The 11,634-nt window shown below is 41.2% G+C and overlaps 1 protein-coding gene across 1 annotated transcript; it reads right to left on the bottom strand.

Moving 5' to 3' along the window:
• Nucleotides 1-2,373: 2,373 nt before the first annotated feature.
• Nucleotides 2,374-11,634, bottom strand: GRPEL2 (GrpE like 2, mitochondrial). The gene is made up of 4 exons (XM_032851503.1): nt 11,481-11,634; nt 8,909-9,062; nt 7,753-7,834; nt 2,374-2,847 (listed from the first exon to the last, which is right to left on the bottom strand). The coding sequence occupies exons 1-4, from the start codon at nt 11,555-11,557 to the stop codon at nt 2,483-2,485; spliced, it is 678 nt and encodes a 225-aa protein (XP_032707394.1). The 5' UTR covers nt 11,558-11,634; the 3' UTR covers nt 2,374-2,482.

Below are 11,634 nucleotides of genomic sequence, written 5' to 3'. Positions count from 1 at the left end.
AACAACAACACATATACACAGAAAAAAACCAGAAGCTGGAAGGAAAATAAGTCACTGATAGATTAAATTACAATTTTTTTTTTAATTGAAGCACCACTTAACCAGTTTTCCCCTATGCCTAGACTTTAGACAGCTATTAAAAACATAGGCAAAATAACATGTATAATAGAAAATAATAAAAATAAATATTTGAGGGCCTACTGTAGTAGACAATTTACACATTTCATTTAATCCTCACAATATTGTGAGGGAATTATAATCATTGTACAAACAAGGAAGCAGGCTCAGAATGGTGAAATGACTGGGGCCCAAGATCACAGAGGTGACTGGGTTGGGATTTATGTTCAAGTCTATGCCTCCACAGCCTATGCTCTGTTATGCTGCTCTGGCTCCCAAAAGCCCAACTTTTGAGATTCTTACCATTATAGCTCCATCTTCTAAATTTACACTTTTAAGTCTGCATAACTACTGAATAATAAAAACATAAAATTATTCTTAATCTACTTGCTAAAACAGGAGGTTGCAAGGAATATTAGAAGACTCTTCAAGTACTCGAACATTTCATACCTAAAACTATGGTTGTTCTAATTCACTGATAATGACAGCTAATAATTCAAGAACACATAGGTAATTGGCTCCTTTTCTTGTTGTCACCGTCTGTCAATCTCAAAGGAATGAAGGCAAAAAAAAAAAAAAAAAAAGAAATACTCCTTTTGAAAAATGTTTCTTCTTAATAAAATTACAATAAGCTACTTGAAGAAAACAAAAAGTGGTTGTTTTTTTAAATTCCTACCACCCTTTTTTTTTTTTTTTTTAAAAAAAGCTTTTTTTTTTTTTTTTTTTTTTTTTTTTGGGGAGTATCTAATTCTGGTGGAGATGGCAGGGCTCACTGGGGGATGGTTTTATTGATACATATGTGGAGTGTGCTGGAACTATCTATGATGTCTAAGAGGGTAACTTGTAACACTCCACAGAATGGGGTCATAAAATTCCAGTAGAAATGGATTTACTTTATGGATAACTAATTTAAAAAACCTGAACCTACCTATGCAAGCTGTAGGTCTAATAATCTTTGTCCGCTGGGGACACATTTGCATGTTCATTATAGAACTGCTGGATCTTAAATGATTAAAGTTAATATCTAGTTGTTCCTTATTCAAGTTCTCATTGAAATTTAGTTTACTAGTTTTAGACATTTTGAGTCCGGTCCTAAAAAGACGTTTTCATGCTTAAGAAGCTGAAAGGGTGAGATGAGATCATCATTAAGGCCTCTTCTAACATTAAAATCTCCGTAACTGACCTCCTTTCTAAAGTCAGATTGATAGGTCATTCACTTGTTCCTTTATTGAACAAATCCTTTACAGAACACCAGCCATAAGCAAGACTGAAAAAAATAAAAAATAAACACATAGGCTCCTTAATTCTATGAGACCAATACATAAAGGACAGCTAGATGTTAATATATGTAACATAAGACAGATACAAAAACTGGAAAATAAAGCTTATCAGCATGAGAGGTAGTGATTTGTGAGTACCAAATTAAAAAAAAAATTCAGCATTAACTAAATGAAATGAGAAATCGTAGGAACCTAACATTTTTGCCCTGAACACCTCCTGCATAATTTAATAAAGGGTGATGAGGCAAATTTGACAAAGTGGAAGATTTAGGGGCTAGTGGAGAGAAAAGCTGTAGGTAAATTACCTACGTAGACTGATTTGGGTCATTAGCTATTGGTGCTGCCTTGGTTTCCCTGAAATGATTATATACCTAGGGAGGCTGAAAATAATTGTAAGGTAACCCAGCAAAGCACAAGGTTTCTTGGTCATACTTGCTTGAAAGGAACCTGGCATCTTGAATTTCTTGATACTCCCTGCCTTCCAAGTCTTGCCTGGGCCTTAATTAGCCCTAGTAAATGGGACAATGAGTGTGAATGTACCTGGGCGACAAGGACAAAAGATGGCTAAAAGAAAAATAAAAGGGGAAGTCCTAAAAATCTATGTGTATAAAAACCAACCCAAATGATCTAAATTCATGTAACTCTAAAGCTTTATCATCTAAGTACCCAGATGTTGAACCAATCCCTACCATCTCCTTCCCCCATGAAATACAAGATTCCTGTTGTAGGGACCATTAGAAAGAAACATTTAGTTGAAAATACATAAACATATACTCATTTCCACTTTTAAAAAGATTTTCAATTGACAGTCATCAGAGTACCAATTTTAAAATAATTTTCTTAAACATATTTGGACAAAGGCCATAGGATCACTTGTCACATTGTTCAAATGCCCAATGGCAAGACTTCTGATGAGACCAAATAGGTCACATTCATCAGTAGAGTATCTTAGAAATAAAGCCAATATGACTAAATCCAAAACAGATCACATGAAGTACCTCATGTACAATACAAACCTAGTTTAATAAATAAAGGAAACACAGGTGGCTGTACTCTGGGAGAACATTCAGTTCTTCATGGCTCATTCATAGTCTTCTCTGAGACTCCACTGCCACTTCCACCCTGGCAAGTCTAATGGTTCGGCCGTGAAGCTTGTAGCCATCTTGCCTTACTAACGCCACAGTGCCAGGCTGTACCCCAACACCTGCTGGCACATGACAGATGAGTTCATGCTCATGAGGGTCATATTTGTCACCGATGGGTGTCATCTTCTCTAGGCCATGTTTGGCAAACACACTTTTCAGTTTTGCTTCTAAAAGTGATAACCCCCGGAAGATCTTCTCCAGAGTGAGCTTCTGGTCCCCAGGCTCTGTTTCTTCAGAAATGTACTCTGTAGTCTTCTCCAAAATGTCTGCCACTTCTACCAAGTCCTTACAGAAACTCTGAATTCCTAGAGAAACCAGACACTTTTATTGTTTGTGAAGAAAAATCACTTTGCTCCTAGGGGAGGAGTATGGGGAATGCCTAGGGGAATGGCTAGTATACTGGATACCCCAGGAAGTGGGAACACTGCCACACAGGACCCAGGGATCATCATCAATGATTACCACCTTAATCCAACAGACAAATCAGGGTTTCTCTTGGAAGGCATATGACTGGGAAGCCTATTAGGAAAAAGGGAAGTTGGTTAGAACCTAAGGACTAGGTAAGACTGAATGCAGGATGTCAGAAACCCGTGCTTTAAAAACTGGATCATTGGGCGCCTGGGTGGTTCAGTTGGTTGAGCGACTGCCTTCAGCTTAGGCCATGATCCTGGAGTCCCAGGATCGGGTCCCACATTGGGCTCCCTGCTCAGCTGGGGGTCTGTTTCTCCCTCTGACCTTCCCCCTCTCATGCTTGCTCTCATTCTCCCTCTCTAATAAATACATAAAAATCTTAAAAAAAAATCGGGATCATTGTTTATTTTTATGGCTATTCACTTTTAGTACTGACTTATGTACAGTTCTGAAAATTCTTGTATGTCTTAATTTTGCTAAGACATGCACTCTCAATAGGGACAAGATACTGGTATTTTATGGGGTAGGGGGCAATAATACAGAAGTTAGTTGACAACACCGTGCTAAGGGAGATTCAGGAAGGTTTATTCTTGAGAACCGGTTAAACGGGGATAGGAAAGTAATATACTCCATAGAGGAGGTGAGTCTCTAACTTCCTGCTCAGAAGTTACACATGTATGTACATACATATACTTGCTGGAGATGAGCCACAAAACTTCTAAAATCTTTTTAGTTCTATGAACTGTTCTAAAAGTAAACTCAATTGTTGAGCAATCTCATTACTCCCAATGTAGCATCTTGATTTTTCTTACAGAAATGTTAAGAATGTCATCATTACAGATATCTATGGTAACAGCAAAGCCCTGGTGGGAACTAGTGAAGGATGAAGGACTTTGTTCATCTGGTTTTAATCCAGGGACAGTTTTTTAAAAAAGATTTTATTTATTCATGGTGGTGGGGGGGGGAGGGCACCCATGAGTGGGATAAGGGACAGAGGGAGAAGGAGAAGCAGATCCCCTGCTAAACAGGAAGCCTGACTTGAGGTTTGATCCCAGGACCATGGGATCATGACCTGAGCCGAAGTCAGTCACTTAACTGACTTCTGGGCACCCCAATCCAGGGACAGTTTTAAGGCTATGCATCAAAATAGGGAGCTACCTTAACTGTATTCAGAGGTGAAAAGGAAGATCATCCGCAGGGAGGCAATAAAAGAGATGACAGAGAAGAAATTTCCTAGACTGGCTGCCTAGATTCTGGAAGGAACTACTGACAGAGGTAGGAATTCTATCTTTAACTTCTGGGTGACAGAGTCCATTTATAGCATCTTGAGCAAACAAGTGTAATGGGATTCAAATTAGTCTAATAATAATAATATACATAATGGATTTGGGGTGCCGGGGCATGACAGATGGACAGGAAGAGAAGATATCAGAAGAAATAGAAGAACCAAAGTGAAGGAATGCTGGTATAATGTGGGAGAAGTCTGGTGTGGGAGAGGAGGTAAAGGAGAGGAAAGAGCAAAACCAGCAGGCATCTCCAGGGAACCAGACCTGGTGTGAACAAAGTTCCATGAGATACCTTCCCCACCTCTACTGGGGATGGCGGCTATAAATATTAATGGCTATTAATGAAATCAGCTGAAAAAGTAGGAAAGGTTTGCCTCAGGCTTGAGAAGTATGCCGATTAGATCAAAACTCCACCCAAGAGACAAGAATGTCTCATAAAGATCAACCAGGGAGTACTAAAGGCATCTCCTGGCTACTAAAAGAAGACATATATTCCAAAAGAATTTTGAAAGTGGTAGGCTTCTGGGCAGACTTGTACATTGCCATGGTACAAAGAACCCTGACTTCTGTCCAGTCAAGTTGTATGAATTTGGGTAAAAAAGAAGCCCAGGTTCTCTTGTTTGTATAGTGAGTGGTTCAGTCTCTGATTCTATTCTAATTACTGTTACTTCAATAGGAAGTTGGTGTCTGAACCATTTCTTGGGAGTGGGGGTGGGGGAGAATCTTTATGACCTGTTTAAGAGTAGATGAGTTACTGTGACAAAACTTTCCCTGGAAGGAGAGTCATCATGCTATATTACATATTTTTTTTTTTAAAGATTTTATTCATTTATTTGACAGACAGAGATCACAAGTAGGCAGAGAGGCAGGCAGAGAGAGAGGAGGAAGCAGACTCCCCGCTGAGCAGAGAGCCCGATGTGGGGCTCGATCCCAGGACCCTGGGATCATGACCTGAGCCGAAGGCAGAGGCTTTAACCCACTGAGCCACCCAGGCGCCCGCTATATTACATATTAATTAAATAATAAAAGCTTTCTATTTTTTTTCTAACCCCATGCTCCCTGAATAATCTTCAATTTTTCTAAGTATTCCTGGCCACTAAAAAGAAATGACCCAAGCAAATGACTTAGGTGGCATACTGCTAGACACATTTTGCTCTCTACATGAATAAATTAGATTATCAAATTATTTTTGAGCTTAGCTAGTATTCGATTGTTCCTGGGAACCTTATCAATTCTTGAGGAAACTGATACAAGTGATATAACCCATCAAAGCCAGACTTCTAGTAAGCCAATTTACCCTGCCCCCTCAAGCAGGAAAGAAGTCTTTCCCAGGTACCAAGTTGGTTTATTTGCTACAGAATTCCTTGTAGCTCAAAGGTCAGCAAACTTTTCCTATTAAGAGCCATATAGTAGGGGCGCCTGGGTGGCTCAGTGGGTTAGGCCTCTGCCTTCAGCTCAGGTCGTGGTCTCAGAGTCCTGGGATCGAGCCCCACATCGGGCTCTCTGCTCCGCAGGGAGCCTGCTTCCCTTCCTCTCTCTCTCTGCCTGCCTCTCTGCCTACTTGTGATCTCTGTCTGTCAAATAACTAAATAAAATCTTTAAAAAAAAAAAAAGCGCCATATAGTAAATATTTTAGGTTTTGTGAGATGAGGCAAAAATCAAGGATCTTATGTAGGTGATTATTTCTACAAATTTTTATTTTTATTTAATTAATTAATTTATTTAAATATTTATTTATTTATTTACTCGACAGAGATCACATGTAGGCAGAGAGGCAGGCAGAGATAGAGAGGAGGAAGCAGGCTTCCTGCTGAGCAGAGAGCCCGGTTCCGTGCTCGATCCCAGGACCCTGGGATCATGACCTGGGCCAAAGGCAGAGGCTTTAACCCACTGAGCCACCCAGGCACCCCAATTTCTATAAATTTTTAATAATAAAATTCAGAACTATATTTATGGACTTACACATAGGCTGTAGTTTGCAAAGGTCTGTCCTGACGGTTGGGAATAAGACATTAAAACTTGGATGAAACATCAGTAATACAATTTGGGGGTCAGTACTTAGCTGATATCGGAGCCCTGAAACGTGGTATCTCTAGCACTGAATGCAAAGCAGAAGGCTATGCCAAAGCACTGGGGCTGGACAGGACAGGAATGAAGTGAATTCTATGCACAAACAGCAGATAAAATCCAGAGAACAGGGACTAGTGTGACATGGGGGAAAGAATAATACACTGGGGGTCAGGAGCCAACGGACTTATGTCTCTATCTGTCACCAATTAACTTTTTCCAGTTCATTTGTAAAAGGAGACTGGACTACATACAATCCAAGGGCTCCTGAAGCACCTTCATTCTATGTGCAATGAAAGTATAATCCTCTTAACGAAACTGTGAGTAAGGCGAGTAATCACAGATCTGCCTTCTACCCTTCAATCCATTACTAACACTTAATGAACACATTTGGAACAAGTTGTTTGTTGTGTGTTCAGAGAAAAATTTGTGAAAGACTTTATTTTTTATTATTTTTTTAAAATGTGTGGACTTCAAATGTCTATATATATTTAAGATTTTATTTTTAAGTAATCTCTACACCCAACGTGTGGCTCAAACGCCTAACTAGAGATCAAGTTTCATGGTCCACTGATTAAGCCAGCCAGGTGCCCCTGAAAGACTTCAAAGATTGAAAGACCAAGATTATTCAGTCATCAGTGAAAAAACAGATGTGATCTAGTACAACTTCTACCTGCCCCCATATGGTCCGAGGCTTTGTCTTTGAGTTATATGCTAACTTATTAAGTTGTAAACACTGATGGTAATGCAAGTGATTTTTGTCCACATTAGTGAAAACTGTCTGGCGGAGACACAGTTGATTACTGCACTATGGTTATATACCAGTTTTGCTCTACGAAGCAAATTTTAGTATTCCTGATTGCCCATGCGTCTCGCTCTTTGGATTCTCCTCTGAACATCTTAATGATTCACTTGTTTGTTAATGAGTTAAATAGAATTGGCTGCATAAGCACTAGAATGTTAAGTGTATACGCTTGAAAAATTAAGTAACAAAGGTTTTGGTCAAAACAAAGGCAAGTATTATTTTAGTAAATAGTTCACTTGGCAACATTCCCAATAAAAATCTCACAAGACATATGGCAAGAGTGGAAGGGCAGAGTAGGATTGGTTTAGGACCTAGATGTGTTTTTTACTATGTTCAGTTTGTAAGGATACTGTCAGTATCCTTAAACTAAAAGGTAATTTTTTTTTTTTTTTGAGAGAGAAAGAGAAAGAGAGAGAGAGAGAGAGAGAGGACACACTTGCACAAAAGGAGGGGAGGGGCAGAGGGAGAGAGAGAATCCCAAGCAGGTTCCATGCCCAGTGCAGATCCCAACATGGGGCTCAACCTCCCAACGAAGATCATGACCAGAGCCAAAATCAAGAGTCTCACGCTTAACCAAATGAGCCACCCAGGTGCCCCAAACTAAAAGGTAGTTTAATTTTTATCATGAATAAATCTCTCACCAAATATCTTGGCATCTTCTACACATCTCTGGGTTCGCCGCCTTATGTTTTCACCATCGGCTACCGCTCTCTGGTATCTCATCTGACACCAAAAGCAAAGTCAAAATGATCAGAAAAATACATGCTTGCTAGTGGAAAAGAATTTCTTCTAAAAAGATTGTATTTATTTATTTGAGAAAGAATGAGAAAGAGAGAGAGAGAGAGAGAAAACACTCATGAGAGGGGGAAGGGTCAGAGGGAGAAAGGGACTCCCCACTGAGCAGGGAGCCCAATGAGGGACTAGATCCTGGGACTCCAGGATCATGACCTGAGCTGAAGGCAGTTGCTTAACCAACTGAGCCACCTACGTTCCCAAGAATGTTTTTCCTTACTTTACAAACTTCAACCTTGTGATAGATTAAAAAAAAAAAAAAAATAGGAGCTGCAGGAATCTTAGATCAGCTACTAAAAATCCCGAGTCAAAGCAGGAACCTACTTTGTACAGCAACCCTGATAGGCTGTCATTTAGCCTCCTACTCTGAAGACCCAACAAGGTGTTTTCAAGCTCATTATCTTGAGAGAAAGCTTCCTTTTTCACACGCAGCCAATAATGCCACCCTCTTTCTTCCATTGAACTGAACTCCAGGACAACAAATAGTAAGTTTTAAAAGTGTGTCTTCTATTTGAAGGCAGTTAGTTTAGCTCTTTTAATCTTTTCCTCTGTCATTCTTATAATCCTTGATTCCTTTAATTGCTCTCACAAGACATGCTTTCCTACCTCCTTACCATTCTGGGTGGTCTTGCTTTGGAACTAACTAATTACCACCCTCAACACGTGTCTGTCAACCATGGTAGGCAGAGTATGCCAGATGTAGTCTGACTGGCAGAGGACAGTGATAAATGACACACTCATTCAACAAATATCTACAGAGTTTTTACTACATGCCAGGCCCTGGGCCTCCTCTGAAGCTACCTCAACATTAGGTATAAAAGTACTGTGACAACATGTTTTTAACGATGATAGACTACTTTGCCTAATATACCTAGCAGGAGAGTAGAGATGGGGGGAGAGGTAAAGAGCCCGTGAGAGGAAATTTAATTTAAAAAAACGGACACAAACACTGTGTGGATATTTCAGCCAGAGAGGGGATGTGAGGAACAGACAAAATCTACTCACTGTTAAGTCCTGGACTTCCTTCTCCAGTTTCACAGCTTTAAGCTTTAAGGCTCGTTCTGCAAGAGAGGGCCCAAGCTCATCGGGAGGGTCCTCAGAACTGCAGGCCTCACCAGCAGTTCTCTGGGTGGCAGTGCTGAAAGGATGTGGCCATCCCCTAAAGCAAGAGGGAGGGGGGCACATGAAGAAATGCCATCACACACAGCCAAACTGCTTGCGGTCACAGTAACACCACCAACACTTATAAAGTATAAAGTTACTAAGTATCAGTCACCACTGTCAGGTTTTATGTAAATGATCTTTTCATCTCACAGTGTGTGAGAGAAATTATATTATCAATTTTTCTTTTAAAGATTTTATTGATTTATTTGAGATAGAGCACGAGTGGTGGGAAAGGGCAGAGGGAGAGGGATAAGCAGATTCCTAGCTGAGCAAGGAGCCGGACGCCAGGACCTTGAGATCATGACCTGACCGGTAGGCAGACACTTAACCAACTGAGCCGCCCAGGCTCCCCTATCATCTCAATTTTATAAATGAGAAAACTGAAGCTCAGAGAGGCTTGTGACCACATAACCAGTATTCTGTTGAATCAGGATACTGAACACAAGGCAGCAGAAATAGCTAGAAGTGGGGACGCAAAAGTCAGCAAGAGAAAACCGAGTTCTTATGCCCAGAACCAGCAGGGCAATATCAGAAGTGGTAAATCAAAACACAAAGCCATACATTTCTGATTCAATCCTTCATTTTACACATGGGGAAAATGAAGCCCAGTAAAGGGACTGTGTCAAACTGGAGTCAGGCCTAGAATTCTAAAGCTTTCTTGACCACAAGCTCCTAAGTTAGGCTCTTATGAAAGAGCACCTGTGTTAAGAGAAATCCTGACTTGGGAACTCACGTCTGTGTAAAATCAAGTCAGTTAAACACTTATAAACACTATACGTTCCAGGCTGTGAACTATAAACAGGTGAATAAAATGGATCTTTGTATTCAATCATGTTTGTAATCCAGAATTTCATACAGCTCAAATGTCTGACGTATAGTTGTTTACAAAGGAAGAACTTTAGAGCAGGGCCTACTTTACAAATCTTGGATTGTAGCAGTTCTCACTCCTCCTTCAAGGAAGTTTCCATTACACTTCCTGGATTCTCATAATTTGAAGTAAAATCAACAAAATCAATCTGTGAGTACAAGAGGTCTTTAAAACAAATAACTTACTCCTATGAACCGGCATATACCGAAGAGCAGACATTGAGGTGACATCCATGCAAAGATTTAAAAGGAGTAAAAAGTGTTTGCTTCAAGCAAGGGAGAGGGAAAAGTCAGTAGAAAGCTATGGGCAAGATGACTTTTATGTCCTAGACTTTCCAGGCCAGCCCTGAACTCAGTTATTACAATCTGGTTTCAGACTGTGAACGGTTCCACATTTCTGGTTCACAAAATATGGTCACCACAGATTTGGGGCAAATCACACAGGGTGAAATACCTCCTTCCTCCTCAACTAACTACATTTATCCAACTGAAAGTAGGTCATAATACTTCCAAGGGCCAGTTTAAAGAGAAAACGGCCAAAGCCCAAGTCTGAAGCGGAGAGTTGAGGCTGATCCCTTCAGTTCCTCCTGCTCCAGAACTGGAGTGAGGGGAAATTTTATCAGAAGCTAACTTTTTTCTTCTTGTCACTTCCCTACATCACAAACTGCCAAAAAGACTTAAAAAGCCCGAAACCCAGAATTCAACAGAATTCAATCTCGCACCCAGGTGCTAGGGCAGGGTGCTAGGTCAAGTGTGTAAAGATAAAAAGGCGGCAAACAGTTTTGCGAAATTCCCGGATTCCCCGCAGCTTAATTTACACTTCAGAAGTCCAACCTTACTCACCCCACAGTTCACTCATTTTTATTCTTTCCGAATAACACACAGTCAAACACGGAGTCGCCCTGAGGATAATTAACGTTGTTCACTAGTTAAAAGAGCCGATTCTAGAGCCCTGAGTTTGGAAAAGTTACTGAACTTTTCTAAACCTCCGTTTTCTCGATTGAACGGGAGAATAAAAAGAACTACCCATAAAGTTCTACAGTCGGCATGATAAGTAATCAAAAAAAAAAGGTGCCGTAGCTGATGGTGAAGAGCAGCAAACGCAACTTCATAGACTCAGGTGGAAGAGCCATTTAGAGACCAAGTCGACCGTCCTCCTTTTACCGACAGGTAAAGTGAAGCCGAGATAATGTGGAAGGGACTGGCCTAGGGTCACACAGGGAAGTCGGCGGGGAAAATTCAATGTAACTGCAGACACCCCAGCCGGAGGAAAAGGGGCCGGGAGACGTACATCCCCAATTCAGTCGATGCTCGGGGCTGAAGAGTTCCCACCTCCAAGGAACGTGATCTCGGCTCTTTCTTGGCCTGGCAAGGAAACGCAGCTGTATGCCTCAGTTTCCTTATCTGTAAAATGGGGCCGTGAGTGCCGACTCGAACAGCCGAGAGGTCTGGTGAGTCATCTCGCGCCCTCCAGCCCACAACCGCCCTTCCAGCTTGCTTGTCTCGCATTACCCTCAAGCCGCGACCCGCGGCCTGCCTCGCTCACCTGCCTTCGGACGCGGCACCAGAGGCCAGGAGGCGTTGCACCAGCCGCCGGACCGCCCATACGGACCGCGCGGCCATATTCCCGATCTCGGCTGACGGAGGCAGCGCATGCGCAATTGCTCCAAATGACGAGATTAGCGCGATACCACGCTTCC

Source organism: Lontra canadensis, unplaced genomic scaffold, assembly GCF_010015895.1.
Source record: "Lontra canadensis isolate GAN:19392208 unplaced genomic scaffold, GSC_riverotter_1.0 scaffold5, whole genome shotgun sequence".
Taxonomy (NCBI): Eukaryota; Metazoa; Chordata; class Mammalia; order Carnivora; family Mustelidae; genus Lontra; species Lontra canadensis.
This window is presented reverse-complemented; position numbering and strand designations above follow the sequence as displayed.

Excerpts from the sequence above, each read along its gene's own strand:
- GRPEL2 (XM_032851503.1), bottom strand. The coding sequence starts at position 11,557 with ATGGCCGCGCGGTCCGTATGGGCGGTCCGGCGGCTGGTGCAACGCCTC. Across the intron at positions 9,063-11,480 it reads GGTGCCGCGTCCGAAGGCAG|GGGATGGCCACATCCTTTCA; the intron begins GTGAGCGAGGCA and ends CTCTTGCTTTAG. Across the intron at positions 2,848-7,752 it reads AGAAGATGCCAAGATATTTG|GAATTCAGAGTTTCTGTAAG; the intron begins GTGAGAGATTTA and ends TGGTTTCTCTAG.